At 41.1% G+C, this 14,792-nt stretch overlaps 1 protein-coding gene across 1 annotated transcript; it reads right to left on the reverse strand.

Moving 5' to 3' along the window:
- Positions 1–112: 112 nt before the first annotated feature.
- Positions 113–14,120, reverse strand: LOC134656484 (ubiquilin-4). The gene is made up of 11 exons (XM_063512020.1): positions 13,890–14,120; positions 13,579–13,765; positions 13,363–13,460; positions 7,753–7,896; positions 5,380–5,518; positions 4,216–4,323; positions 3,427–3,698; positions 2,968–3,081; positions 2,689–2,868; positions 1,952–2,084; positions 113–322 (listed from the first exon to the last, which is right to left on the reverse strand). The coding sequence occupies exons 1-11, from the start codon at positions 14,094–14,096 to the stop codon at positions 246–248; spliced, it is 1,659 nt and encodes a 552-aa protein (XP_063368090.1). The 5' UTR covers positions 14,097–14,120; the 3' UTR covers positions 113–245.
- Positions 14,121–14,792: the final 672 nt, after the last annotated feature.

The raw sequence follows: 14,792 nt of genomic DNA on the forward strand, positions 1-14,792 counted from the left end.
GGCCGTGCCATACTTGATAGCACTTGTCATGCAGACTTAGCGTAGAAGGAGCCTAATGCCATGGATTTATAAACCCTACATGTTATTACAGGCACAATCGTCTGCACTGGTTAACTGACAATTCGTAAACGTTATCACAAGGACATAAAGTTCACCAATGGTCAGTTAACAGTGTTGCTGGTACCAGGAGAGCAGCGGTATGTATGCGCGGCCTATGTGTGTGTGTACGTGCGCTCGCCGCGGTGTTAGCTCATGGACAGCTGCCCCAGCGCCAGTAGCCTCTCCACGGCCGCGTTCACGTCGCCGAATGTCGCGATTAGAGCTGGAAACGAATACTCATTTATTATCACATTCATATGAAAAGCGGTGGTGGCCGAGTGGATATGACGCCCGACTTTCAATCCGGAGGTCGCGGGTTCAAATCCTGGCTCGTACCAATGAGTTTTTCGGAACTTATGTACGAAATATCATTTGATATTTACCACTAGCTTTTCGGTGAAGGAAAACATCGTGAGGAAACCTGCATACATCTGCGAAGAAATTCAAAGGTGTATGTGAAGTCCCCAATCCGCATTGGGCTAGCGTGGGGACTATAGCCCGAGCCCTCTCGCGCATGAGAGGAGGCCTGTGCCCAGCAGTGGGACGTATATAGGCTCAAATTATTATTATTATTATTGCCACCCAGCCAAACAAGACGTCCGCGCCAGGCCACAAAAATGTCGTCATATAAAGCTGTAGTAGCACGATCCCGACTATCGGGTCGTCCGGCCTGGGAACGAAATCATAAAATACCCGATAGTCGGGTTTTCGGCACTTTTATTAATTTTATTAATTAATCGTATTATTTTCGGCATTGAAAGTGTTAAACGCCGTTGTTGCAACAGAGTCCTGCTGGCTCCTAGGGAACTCCTGTGTCATTTTAAACGATGTTTGAAATTTAACATTGAATTTAGAGGTTATCCAGGTCCAGGGTGCCTATAAGTTTAATTATTACTTATTCATTTTTGTCGCTAATCTAACAGATGTTATTATATAACTTTCTTACACAAATTCGCTTAGAATCCTGATTGACAACTTTTGTTTGGCACAAACGCTAGTTCTATCAGGAAACTATTTCATCTAGATATACCAAAAGAATAAATAACATTCTGGTGTAACTGTAATAAACTAAATTTTGAATGTTTATATTACTTGTTGGCTAAAATGAGCTGGTGGTAAAACAAGAGGCTAAGTGCACATATATAAGCCACACCAACTCTGCCCTGCTAAGCTAGAAATCAGTCTTCAATGAAAATTGAATGCAAACATGTACCTTAAAATCGTAACCTGAAAGTTCAATTTTCAAGTTCATTTGTTTTTGAGATACCGCCTTTAAGCTAAGGAGGGCAGAATTATAAGACTTCTACTCTCTGGGCTATAACCGCGAAAATCGAAGTTTGCAAATTGCGGGCATTTTTCTCTGTCACTCTAATTACGCCTTCATTGGAGTAAAAGAGAAGGATCCCCGCAATTTGCGGTTTTCACGGTAGCCCCTGTGTCACAGTACAAGAACAGTAGTGAATCTTCATAGAAATGTGTCGCTGCCGGCTTGAATTTGTGCGTGCGCGCCGGGCGCCGTGTACGCACGCGCTGCCACGCACACATTCACATAATATACGGGGGAATACGGTGGCGGCAGTGTGGGCTGTACCGCGACTGTGATCGCGCGCATTCGTGTACGCTCGCATTTGCCTGCTCTTACCGGCCTTAATTTATACCTCATTTATGAATTGATAGAACTTTTCATTATATTATATAAATAGAAACCTAGTGCTACTCATAATACGCAAATCATATTTAACTAAAAATATAAGTGACAACCCTAAGCGCCAACGCAAGAGTAGGTAAATAACTTGCCGAGCGGCCTTAGATTCACTACTGTTCTTAGTGTACTGTGCCTCTGTATACGCACCTTGTAGATTGGCCTCCCTGTTGAGGAAGCCCATGGCCGTCAGTTGCTCGAGTTGTTGCGAGTACCGCTGCTCGGGCGGCTGCGACGAGTTGTTCTGGTTGTTGGCCATGGCGGCCACCATCCGCTGCATGAACTGTAACAATACCACACGTATATGTAAATGTGGATCAAATAATATTAGGGTGGTATTGTCCAATGTTATTGCGTCTCACTCTCACATTAAGAAAAATGTGAGACGCAACGCAATACACATTGGACAAAGGAATTGGACAGGTAGAATACAACTCTAAGACACCAGATGAAGAATTCAAAAATTCTAGAGTTGGGTGAAATTAGCGGTTGTTCGCCTAACATCTTAGATTATAAAACATTTTATCCAAACGGCGCCGACGCCGAGCCCCAGGTTGGCGCGGGAATACACAAAAATTATGGCCAGAATACCAGTTTTTTGGCCTAAAATTGTTCACCTTGATGCCAAATATCTCCTTTGACTATAAACTTTGAAATAAATATGGGATACTACATTGTTTAAAGCCATTGCTGTTAATATGAGAAGCTACAAAAACATTAGAAAACTAAGGGATTCAGATCGAAGGTCATTGGCGTGGGGCCCCTTAAATCAAAAAAATCCTGGCATTTTCGTGTTCCGTCCGCATTCCTGACATAAGGCCAAAATTCCTGACATGTCAGGAATATTCCTGAGATCTGTAGCCACACTACCACTCGGGGGTCGGTACCTGCGAGAAGAGCTCCTCGTTCTGCTGCTGGCGCGCCTGCGGGGCGGGCGTGGCCGGCGGCGGCGGCGCGGCGGGGGCGGCGGCGGCGCCCACGCCGAGCCCCAGGTTGGTGACGAGGCTCGGCGCCGCCGTGCGCAGCTGCTCCATGCCCTGCTGGATCTGCAGCAGCGCGTTCAACGCCTGTGCACACACAAGTATTTAGTCAACGAAATTTTAATATTTAATTAAATGTCCAGCGGTGCAAATGTCTTTAAAATTTAATTGTTGACATGGATATACCTGTGGATTAGACATCATCTGCTGCATCTCTGGGTTCTGTAGCTGGGCGAGCATCTGCGGCATCATGGTTCGCATCTGCTCTTGGAGTTGGGGGTTGTTCGCGAACATGGGGTTCTAGAAGAAACATATTTATTTTAGTTAATCAATCTCGTCCGGAACTCGCATTGCTGATGTTGGAAAAAAAACCGCCACGTCTATCGCATGCATCTGGATAGGTGGGCTAACATAGCCACCAAGTGGATGCCGACGAAGAAGCGTGGGCGGGGCAGGCTCGGCAGAGATGGCGGAACGACTGACGCCTTTCTTAACAACTGGCCGGAAAAAGCGCTGAATCGGGAGTCATGGAGAACTAGGTAAGAGGCCTTTGCCCAGTAATCAAATTAAGAATAACACTATCTACACACTACCACCTACCTACTAGTCTCTACTAGGTATTTTTACACTAGAGTTGTATTGTACCTGGTTGATGAGCCGGCTGGCCATGTCGGGGTCGGCGGCGAGCGCCTGCAGCATGCTGTTGGTGTAGGGCGCCGACAGCATGGACTGCACCAGGCGCGGGTTCTCGGACATCTGCTGCAGCAGCGACTGCATGCCGGGCGTGTTGATGAGGCCGGGCCCGGAGCCCGCGCCCGCGCCCGCGCCGCCCGTGCCGCCTCCGCCGCCGCCGCCGCGCTGCCACGGGTTGGGCAGCGGCTGACGGTTCTCGGCGCCTTGCTGCGGGTTCGTACCGTCTGAAACAAAGGTTATTTTAGTTTTTGGGTATTGTAGTGTTCTGTAAGTTTTTACTTAGCTGAGTCCCTGGGGAAGCAGCTATCATCAATATAATTAGCCCTAATAAATAAAATAAAGGATGGATATGACAAACATCGTCATCTATTTGTAACGCCAAGGGCTCTATGTTTTTTTTATTTTATTTATTTAGAAACAAACAGTCTCGTATTGCTACATTGGATACAATAGCATTTAGTAATATTGTAGACTTACAGTTTCCTTAATTGGATTATATAAACCTGAACATTAAAATATGAAAATACATAAGAATTATGAATTATCTATATAAATCAAACATACTTAAACGGTGTATTAATGAACAGTGCCAGAAAACTTGAAAGTTAACAATTATACAATTATGTTAGCGGCATCTTGACCTTAATATTTATCATGATTTGATTGTCCTGCAAATAGCATCAAATATTTGTAAATTGATAAACATATATTTATATACATATTAAAGTATAGACTGCTTACCTGAACTATCCACTAGCCCCGAAAAGGGATTTCCGGCCATACTGCTGGCAGCGTTCAGCATGGGCTCTTGTATGTCTCGGTACATGCGTTGCAATGCGTTGTAGCCTCCTAAAAATACACCTAAATTATTAAAGATCAGGTTCAACGTTAAAAAGTCACAAAAATACTGTGACTTGTAGAGTACAAAGATTTATTATGGTCTTTTGGAAAAGGCTGCATAGTAAAACCCATTCCAAACATGGAAATGGGTCGCTAAAAACGGCAACGATTGGCATGATTCCGTGGAGACACAATTTTTGTTCCTTTTTATCAGCCTCCTGATAAAGAGAGAGAAAAAATATACAGTCAATCAAGGCCAAGCTGAGATCAGAAAGCCTTCAACAGTTTCGATCGTACGTTCAATTGCCTCTCTATCGCTAGAATATGCAAGAGGTAAATAGACGAACGAACGATCGATGACAGTTTTACACACACAAAATGCATATGGCATGGCTGACTTCCTTTTCTATTCAAGAGAAATTTTCTAATCCCATTTTCACGTTCTTGCTGTACTCGGGCCGACCAAAGCTTCCGTTCGTCGAAAACGGGCAGACTACTAAAGGAATTAAATACTACGAGGAATTAAATTTTTCTATCATCGAGGCGGCGAAGCTCCATTGTCTGCTGGGGTTGTGCAGCACGTGTCAGTACGTACCCGGGATACTCTCGAGGTTGGATAGCGCGCGGTCGTGGGAGCGCATGAGCTGCAGCACGTTGGGGTTGCGCACCTCCATGGGATGCTGGGGTTGTGCAGCACGTGTCAGTACGTACCCGGGATACTCTCGAGGTTGGATAGCGCGCGGTCGTGGGAGCGCATGAGCTGCAGCACGGAGGGGTTGCGCACCTCCATGGGCTGCTGGGGTTGTGCAGCACGTGTCAGTACGTACCCGGGATACTCTCGAGGTTGGATAGCGCGCGGTCGTGGGAGCGCATGAGCTCTTGCAGCATAGCGGGGTTGCGCACCTCCATGGGCTGCTGGGGTTGTGCAGCACGTGTCAGTACGTACCCGGGATACTCTCGAGGTTGGATAGCGCGCGGTCGTGGGAGCGCATGAGCTCTTGCAGCATAGCGGGGTTGCGCACCTCCATGGGCTGCTGGGGTTGTGCAGCACGTGTCAGTACGTACCCGGGATACTCTCGAGGTTGGATAGCGCGCGGTCGTGGGAGCGCATGAGCTCTTGCAGCATAGCGGGGTTGCGCGCCAACTCCATGGTCTGCCGCAGCAGCTCGGGGTTGTTCAGCATGTGGCTGATCTCCGGGTTCCTCTGTGCACAACATTGATGTAAATGTACTATATACCTATTAATAAATTGCAGCCTGTCCACGCAAACTTGTCCACCAAGTTTTACGTAAAGTATGGCGGGACCATATACTGTCACTGCCAAGCGTACCAAGTTAACTCTAATTTTGTTACTATACCCCAGTAAAATAGCATAACCATATTAGTAAAAAACCAGATTGAATGGCAACTATAATTGGTGTTGATATTTTCTATGAAAGAGGCAATTTTATTTTCGCGATTTCGGGGTTGGTCCCATAGTAAAAGTATCTCAGTATGACCAATATATTCAAATCGTAAAATGTTGCAGGTTATTAAAAAAAAACCCTGTATAATTTTAATTATACAGCAACAAACATTCCACAGTTTAAAACGTCCGACTTTACATGATAAATCGGTAATATGAATGCTTCTTTCTCAACATCATTGTGAAATACGAGTAATGAAGTTCAGTTCACATGTAACTAAACATTTAATTTTATTTACGTGCACAAGTACAACCTAGATAAGAGTGCAGTGTACAGACAATGTCAATGGGGTGACTGTCACACTGTTTGTGTTGTTATGTTCTTTTTTACATACAACATGTACGTTTTAAGGTGCGAACAGACAACCTAAATGCGAGGCGAGTGCTCGCGTAAGTTTGGTTAAGATAGCGCGCCTCATTAACGCAACTCGTGCAAGGATCGCATAAGGCGCGCAATGTACAGCAAACTAGCGGGCGCGTTCGGGCAATTTGGGCGTACGTTTAAAGCAAGAAGATTGGAAGCAGCGTAAAGCGTAATTTCGAAAATATTAATGAAGTAGAAGGACTTATTACTGCAACGCAACACTTATCAAGGTGTCTGATAAGAGTTTGCGAGAGAATTAATTGCTTCTAGTGTAGTAGATAAAATGTGATTGTCGAAATGACACCATTTCCACAATTTTCCTCATGCATGCTTTATGCATGTCCTAATTTACTCCAATGCATCTTATTATGATGTAGGACAAACACTTCTGGCCTTCTACTTAACTGAGTTGGTTTTAAAAAGGATGATCTAGAATCTAAGGTACTTTTAATTATGGAACAAAATTGCCTTATTAACAAACGCGTTTAAGTGGTAGGGTTATAAATGGTGATGATGTTTAATTGAGTAGTTATACCATTCTGACATCCATCCTCAAACATTCATTTTAATCATAACCAAACAATGCCACAAGTTTTTTCTAAACTTATAATCATATCATTTAAAACCAAAATATTACAACTCCCACCCAACAGAAAACCATTCAAATCATAACACCTTTGTCGGTTGTTTTTTGAAAATTTGCTTTTGCAAAACTTTTTCTGTAGGTGTGTTCAATTTATTCACAACAGATGTTTCAGTTAAAAGAAAGTGTCCATGAGAGGTAGACTCATGTACCAATCTATATATCTGAATATTCCTAGCGAATGATATACAGTCAAGGAATTTCATTTATGTACTATTTTGTACCTTTTCACAGCAGCTAGAGGTCTCATATAATTCTCACTGTGACACATAGGTACATCAGATTTATTATTATTTATAATTGCCTCCGTTAGAATGCATCCATGAAAACGCTGTACAACTTGCATTTTATAATATGAATAATAAAAGAACAATACATAAGTATAAAAAAAAACTATGGGAAGTACCCATGGTACCAGGCCCAGGCCTTACCTTAATATTTCCCATGACTCATTGATCAATGATCATATATTTAATGGTTTTCCTTTTAAAACAAGCTTTGCCTGTATGCTGGGTCTCTTTACATTACCATCTTACTTTACAGTAAAACCCATTTAAGAAGATTCTGAAGAGACCACGCCAAAAAAGCGTATTTACTGTGAAAAAATGTGTGAAAACAAGTAGCTGGGAACAGTTTAAAATGGCATATTATACGGACAAATGTATGAAACGCGATTGTTTTAAGTAGGTTTTACTTTATGTTTAACCCTAGACTCTAGGGTTCGCGTTGGGAGCATTTTGCCGCGAATACTTATCATGATCTTTTGTTTAGAATAATGTGTTTGTAATCATTTATATGAGATAAAATAAATCAGAAACTATTAAAAAAATTAACAATTATAGGTAGTAGTACAAAGATACCTTGACAAATGTGCCATGTTTAACAAATCTCAGCTTTATCGCCACGGGTGTCAAAATGCTATGAGCATGAGCACTCTAGGGTTCATTTTACTACTTCTAAACTTACAGCCATAAGGTCCTGCATCTGCGGGTTGGAGGTGATGAGCGTGCGCATGTTCTCGGGATCATTCATCATCTGCTGCACTAGCGGGTTGTCCAGCACCTGGCGCAGCATGTCCGGGTTGGACAGGAGCTCTTGTTGCATGCGGGCCTGAAATTACACTTTTATGCTAGTATGAACTTGTGAGGCAATCAGTTGAGAAGGAGGCTGGCTCAACTGGTCTCGGCTGAAAAGAGCTGGAAGTTGCCGCTCAAGATCGCGACAAATGGAAGTTTCTTCTGCAAGCCCTATGTCCCTGATGAGGGATAACAGGAATGCATCATCTCATCATCATGAACTTGTGAAGTATGAGAGTAGCTTAACATGTAGAGTAGAGATGCTGGAGAATTTAGAATTGATGTTTATACTGTGGACTTGTGGAGTAACGAATTATAAATTGAGCTGGTAAATTTTAGTGAAAAAAAAAAAAGAAAACAGAGGTAGGGCAGGTTCAGCATTTACACTGCTAAAAGTGCTAATTCGTGTGTACTTTTTTGTGATATACATAAAATCAAAGGACAAGAGAGTTTGTTATTTTAACCATTATACAGTTTCAAAGAAATCAGACTTGGGTCTTCCTTGTAAGTAAACATAATAGATACTTGTAATGAGAAGACACTTTTCCATAAATACATTTTATTTCTATCTGCAGTCAGGTCAGGAAGGTAAGGAAATGGTATAATTATTATGTATGATAATTACTAATTATGATCCATGTTCATTACATATTACAATCTGATGAGACACTTGTTAGTCAGTCTAGCCCAGTGGTTCCTAACCGTTTCAGTCCGGTTACCCCTATGACTAACTAGGGAACCAGATGTCGGTTGAGCCGATCCGAACAAGCCGAGCGATGTGTTTTTCGCTAGGTAGTTAAATATTTTGCGAGGCTGAACAGCGATTGTCCGACCGTAAGACCATACGCTGAGCCACATGATTAAAATTAAACTACTAATAATGATTTTCCATGTATTCATTGACCAGTAAAGCTACCATGTAGGTACAGGGCCAACCAGCAAAAAATGCGAGCGTAGCGAGCGCGAATTTTTTTGGAAAAAATTTGTGAGAGCGTGTTAGAAAGGCCGGGCCGGCCCTAAAAATTCGAAGTTGCCCAGTGAGGCGAGCTTTCATGCGAGGTCAAAACCGTGCTTCAGGACAAGCTCAGCTGGAGCACAGACGCCAACGAATGTCCATTGTACTAAAATAAAATAAAAAATAAAATAAATAAATAAAAAGCGAGACCGCAGGCCAAGCTTGGCACAGCGAGACCAAAGGCTAAGCTGAAGAAGAGGAGATTTGGAAGACAAACCAATAATTGAGGTAGCCTCACTTTTGGCTGAAGGTCGAGCTCAGCAATCTCCACATTACTTAACAAGCCCAAAGCGTACTTATAACCAGCGAGGTGAGCTTTCATGCGAGGCAAAAGGCCAAGCTTCTGAAATCAATGTTGATATTTGTTAAAAAGCGGACGCCGAGGATCGAGCTGTAAGAAAGCAGTGTGCAGCGCTCTGACACGAACCAATCGTCAAATATTACCCAACAATAATATGTGTCATATGTACAAGAGTTACTCGGAGGGCCGAAGAGGCTCCATTGATGAGGTTTTAGGCCATCAGGAGCCTGAAATTCGTGCTCGACATTACATACTTTAAAAGCTATAAAATAACATAATTTACATAATCATCTAATGATTGTGTGTCTGAGAAACTGATATTGGACATTAGGTACCTACCATACATTTTTTATTTATTTTGACCATATGAAACAAATATTTTTATTTGGCGCGCGTGGGGCCCCCTAACCGAGGCAGGGCCCATAGGCAGTTGCCTACTATGCCTTAGGGTTAATCGGGCCCTGCCCAATGGTAATATAAAATAAAACGTGTATGTTTGTTGTATTGTTATATTAGGTTAGCTTATTACCCCCGTAAAATACCAGTTTTACCCCCACGGGGGTAATTACCCCCAGGTTAGGAACCACTAGTCTAGCCTAAGCTAACTTTGCAACAACTTGAATAGTACAAAGTGAGGCGGTGCCATAATAAATGTCATATTTTCATAGAAATTCAACATTAATGATAACATGGCCACAAATAGGGTCTGTTGCACCAAACTGTTTGTCATTGTTAAAAAGTTCGCGAAATTTTGCTGTATGGAAAGTTTCATAGTAAAGTGCCACGGCGCGCCGGGTGACATTGATCAGTCTGTGCGGATGGTGCAACTGGCACTTAACTCATTGAAAAAGTGATGCAGAGTTGGCTTGCTCTAACTCTATAAACACTTAAGTTATGAAACATGCAATGAATGCTGATATAATTGATGTTGTATTATAACATGCTGCATTTGTCTCACAGTATTCATTTAATAGTCATTAAAATGAAACCTGATTATGTACTGATATTCTCATTAACCTTCACAGCCTTTCTATTAAATATTTAAGGAATTCAATAATTTACTGTAGAATTTTTATTTCTTCTTATACTTTGCTTCACACAGAAAGTTAAAAAGAATCTTATTTCTAGAAACCTCATCAACCTTAAAATGTTTAAAACACAACCAAAGAAAGGAAAAACAACTCAACATCATAACCTACAATGTTAGAACACTATCGTCATATGAAAAATTAATTGAATTAAAAGAAGCTCTGGTAAACATAAAATACGATATCATCGGACTATCCGAGGTGCGACGACTTGGTAATGAAATATCCGAATACGAAGATTTAATTATCTGTCACACAGGTCACACGCCTGGCAAATATGGAGTCGGATTCATAATAAAACCATATCTCAAGCAACATATAGAAAGTTACATTGGACTATCTGAGCGAGTTGCTCTACTGAACATGAGCTTCCCAGATAAACAGATTTCTTTAATACAAGTCTACGCACCTACCGAAGCGGCACCCGAAGAAGAGGTCAACTCTTTTTATAATACCATAAACGAAGCGATCAACACTGCGCACAAGGATTTCATACTAATGGGAGATTTTAATGCAAAAATTGGTCAACCTGAAACAAATGAATCTCTTGTTACAAAACAATATGGATATGGAGTGAGGAACACCAGAGGTCAAAAACTAGTGGAATTCGCTTTAGAAAACAAACTTGCTATCATAAATACTTTTTACAAGAAGAAACCCAAACTTAGATGGACTTGGTGCTCTCCAAATGGGCAACATAAAAATGAAATTGACTTTATACTCTCAAACCAACCACAAATATTTCAAAACATAGGGACACTAAACATAAACTACCCATCAGACCACAGACCACTCCGAGCAGTAATATCACTTACAGTGCCAATCAAAAGCAGAGCTAGATACCAAAACAAACAGTACAGTCCTCTTAGCAACGAAGAAGAAATACTAGCTTATAAAGAGACCTTAGAAAAACACATAACTGTCCTACTAGCGAATAAACAAAAAGACACGGTGCAATCTTTACACGACAAATTAATACACTCAATCCAAAGCAGTCTACCAAGCGTATCTAAAACAAATAATCCGACTACTAAGAAAAACATAATTTCAGAACGCACAAGAAACCTGATGGAAAGAAAACAAAATCTACAAAAAACAAAAAATAAAACTCGAACAATGAAAAATGAGCTTAAAGCACTATACAAACTAACAAGCAAGTACATAAAACTGGACTATCAGAAACATAGAACTACAACACTCGAAAAGCACTTAGAACTAAAAGGAAGCTTAAAAAAAGGGTACAGAGAACTGAGAACAAAAAAGACATGGATTGAAGGTTTAAAGGCTCAAAGTGATACAAAATATGACCGCAGTGAGATCATTAATATTGCAACAGACTTCTACAGAACTTTATATGCTTGTGCCGCAAACAAAGTACCAGAGATAGAATTCCCGAGCCACAGCAATGTCATAGAAATAGATCAAACCAAACCAAATGTAGCGCAAATAAACGATAAAGAAATTATAGATGCCATTCACAAATTGAAACCAGATAAAAGTCCAGGAGCTGACAATGTTACAAATGAGGCTATAAAGGAAGCCCAAGATATTTTAGTGGCACCACTACAAAGACTATTTAACAAAATACTAGAGACATATGAAACGCCGTCACAATGGTCTAAATCTGATATTATTCTATTATATAAAAAAGGAGACCACAAGGACATCAGCAATTACAGACCCATTAGTCTACTACCAGCAACATATAAACTCTTCTCTACAATCATCAACCAAAGATTAAGAGTCACACTGGAAAAGAAACAACCTATCGAACAAGCCGGCTTCAGAAAGGGTTTCTCGACCATAGATCACATACACACGTTAGAACAAATCATTGAGAAATACCAAGAATTTCGACGACCATTATATATTGCGTTCATCGACTACCAAAAAGCATTCGATACTGTCTCTCATGAAAGTATTTGGACAACCTTACAGGATCAAAACGTAGAGATAGAATACATAAGCATATTAAAGAATATATATACCAAGAGCACAAGCAGAATAAAGCTAGAAAATATTGGGCCAAGTTTTCCAGTGGAAAGAGGAGTGCGGCAAGGGGATCCCCTATCCCCAACAATCTTTATAGCGGTACTAGAAAACATCATTTGCAAACTAGATTGGAAAAACAAAGGCTTACTTATCCAAGGCAAATATCTAAGCCACCTCAGGTTTGCAGATGACCTAGTGCTACTAGCAGAATCAGCCCGCAATCTACAATACATGATTGAAACCCTACACAATAGTAGCAAACAAGTAGGCCTTGAGGTAAACATTACTAAAACTAAAACCATGTCAAACTACAAAAAAATAAATATAACATTAGACAGCAAACCATTAGAATATGTTGATCATTATATATATTTGGGGAAACAGATTGGGTTCAGCAGCACAAACAAAGAACTAGAAATAGAGAGGAGAGTTAAAAGTACATGGAACAAATACTGGAATTATAAAGAAATATTCAAAAGTGAATTGCCAATTACATTAAAAAAGAAAGTCATGGATACATGCCTTATACCAAGTTTAATTTACGCATGCCAAACATGGAATTTTACCGAAAAGGCAAAAAATAAAATAATCACATGCCAGCGAGGAATGGAACGCAGCATGCTGAATGTGAAAAAGATATATAAGATAAGACACAGCACAATAAGAGAAAAATTAAAAACAATTGATGCTCTTGCTCAAGCAAGAAAGTTAAAATGGAGATGGGCTGGACACGTGGCGCGTCTGAAAGACCGCAGATGGACAAAAACAGTAACAGCATGGAAAGGGCCTGATGGCAAACGCCGACAAGGAAAACCAACTGCACGCTGGGACGAAGACATAAGAAAAATCGCCGGGCCGAACTGGCAAAAAACTGCTCAGGACCGAGAAAAATGGCTAGCTTTGGAAGAGGCCTTCACCTAAGGGGTTCCTGCTTATAGACTAAGTAACTAAAATACTAACAACCAAATACATTAAAAACTAATATCTAACTAACCAAACATACATTCATATAACATATTTGTAGCAGGAAATAAAAGGCTTTTTATTTTATTTTTATTTATTTATTTTATTTATTTCTAGAAACAGACAGAAATAACATTTTACCTGCAAGTCCATAAAAGTGCTCTGCCCAAGACCCAGGCTCTCAAGCCCAGCTAAACCTCCTAATGAGTTCAGTCCAAACGGAGTAGCTCCAATATCAGCTGAAATCATACAAATTTGTTACACTGGTAAACATAATAATTGAAAACATGACAAGGTGACATAGCATATATTGAATAGGTAGGTATAGTGTTGTATACACGTCAGTTGATTGGTTACCTGGGGGTCGGCGCGGGCCGCCCTCCGGGTCGGGCCGCGGCGGCGTCTTGATCACGAGGTGGACTGTCAGCCCGTCCTTGATGTTGTGCTGCTTCAGCGTGTCGGCATCGTTCATAATCTTTCCGGCAAAGATAAGACATAGCTGCTCCGGTTCCGCTCCGAACCGCGGTCCGAGCGCTTCCTTCAACTGAAATCATCACCACAAATTACACTCCCGTTGCCTAATGATTGAATAAATGTCGTCACTGATTGCGTATGCAATATCTGTGTTATTACGCCATGAGTAAGGTTTCCGATGGTGGCGTACTTACTTTTCTAATGTCGGCATCTTCTTCGATGTCTACTTGTTGTTTTTCTTTTGGGGTTTTTACTGTAATTGTAATTTTTTTAGGATCATCCTGGCCTTCTGCCATTTTGGCAAATATAGATAAATGACTCTGGACTTTGGCGGAAAACTGAAAATATGTACAAGCACTATAGAATTTGACGACTCTCGTTGACTTGACTTGACGGCTCATAAATTTCTTGTCTATGCATTGTCTTATTGTCTATGGCGTTTTAGTGTTGCCATGCCTTTACAAATCACACTATTTAGGGATGCACAGTGGAGTAAAAATACCGGTTTTGGAACATATTTAAGAAACTAATAGCCATAACACACTCCCGCATCGTACCGCGACCTAGGTGCGCCATAAGTGAGAGCGAGAACGATCTGGGGGCACGGCAGTGCCCCCGCCAAGTCGAGCGCGAAGCAAACACTGCCGTACCATCCTTTACTGGAACCATTTCGCCGCATTTTCAGGCCCCTATTTGAGAACCTCTGGATAAGACCAGAACGCAGAAATTTTCGTCATCAAGTAAGCTATAATCACATACTTAAAATCCAAAATTTCAAGTCTGTAGGTCATTTAGTTCCGAAGTTAAGCGAAAGCAAAGTTTCGCATTTATGACACTCATTCATTCACTCACTCATGATCATCAGAATAGAATTAGTACTTCCCATAAACTCAGAGAGCTGAAATTTGGTACAGAGTTAGGGTTTAATGGCCACATAAAAGGTAAACCTAAAAATATTGAAATATCAGTCACGTTTTAAAGATTTGAGAACTGCATAAGTAACTTTGTAATCTCATATAAATATATGATATTACAAAGTTACTGTTGCAGTTCCTACAAATAGTAGGTAAAGTAAAGGTACACTACGATGTACGATG

This window comes from Cydia amplana, chromosome 18 (assembly GCF_948474715.1).
Source record: "Cydia amplana chromosome 18, ilCydAmpl1.1, whole genome shotgun sequence".
In the NCBI taxonomy this organism is placed as follows: Eukaryota; Metazoa; Arthropoda; class Insecta; order Lepidoptera; family Tortricidae; genus Cydia; species Cydia amplana.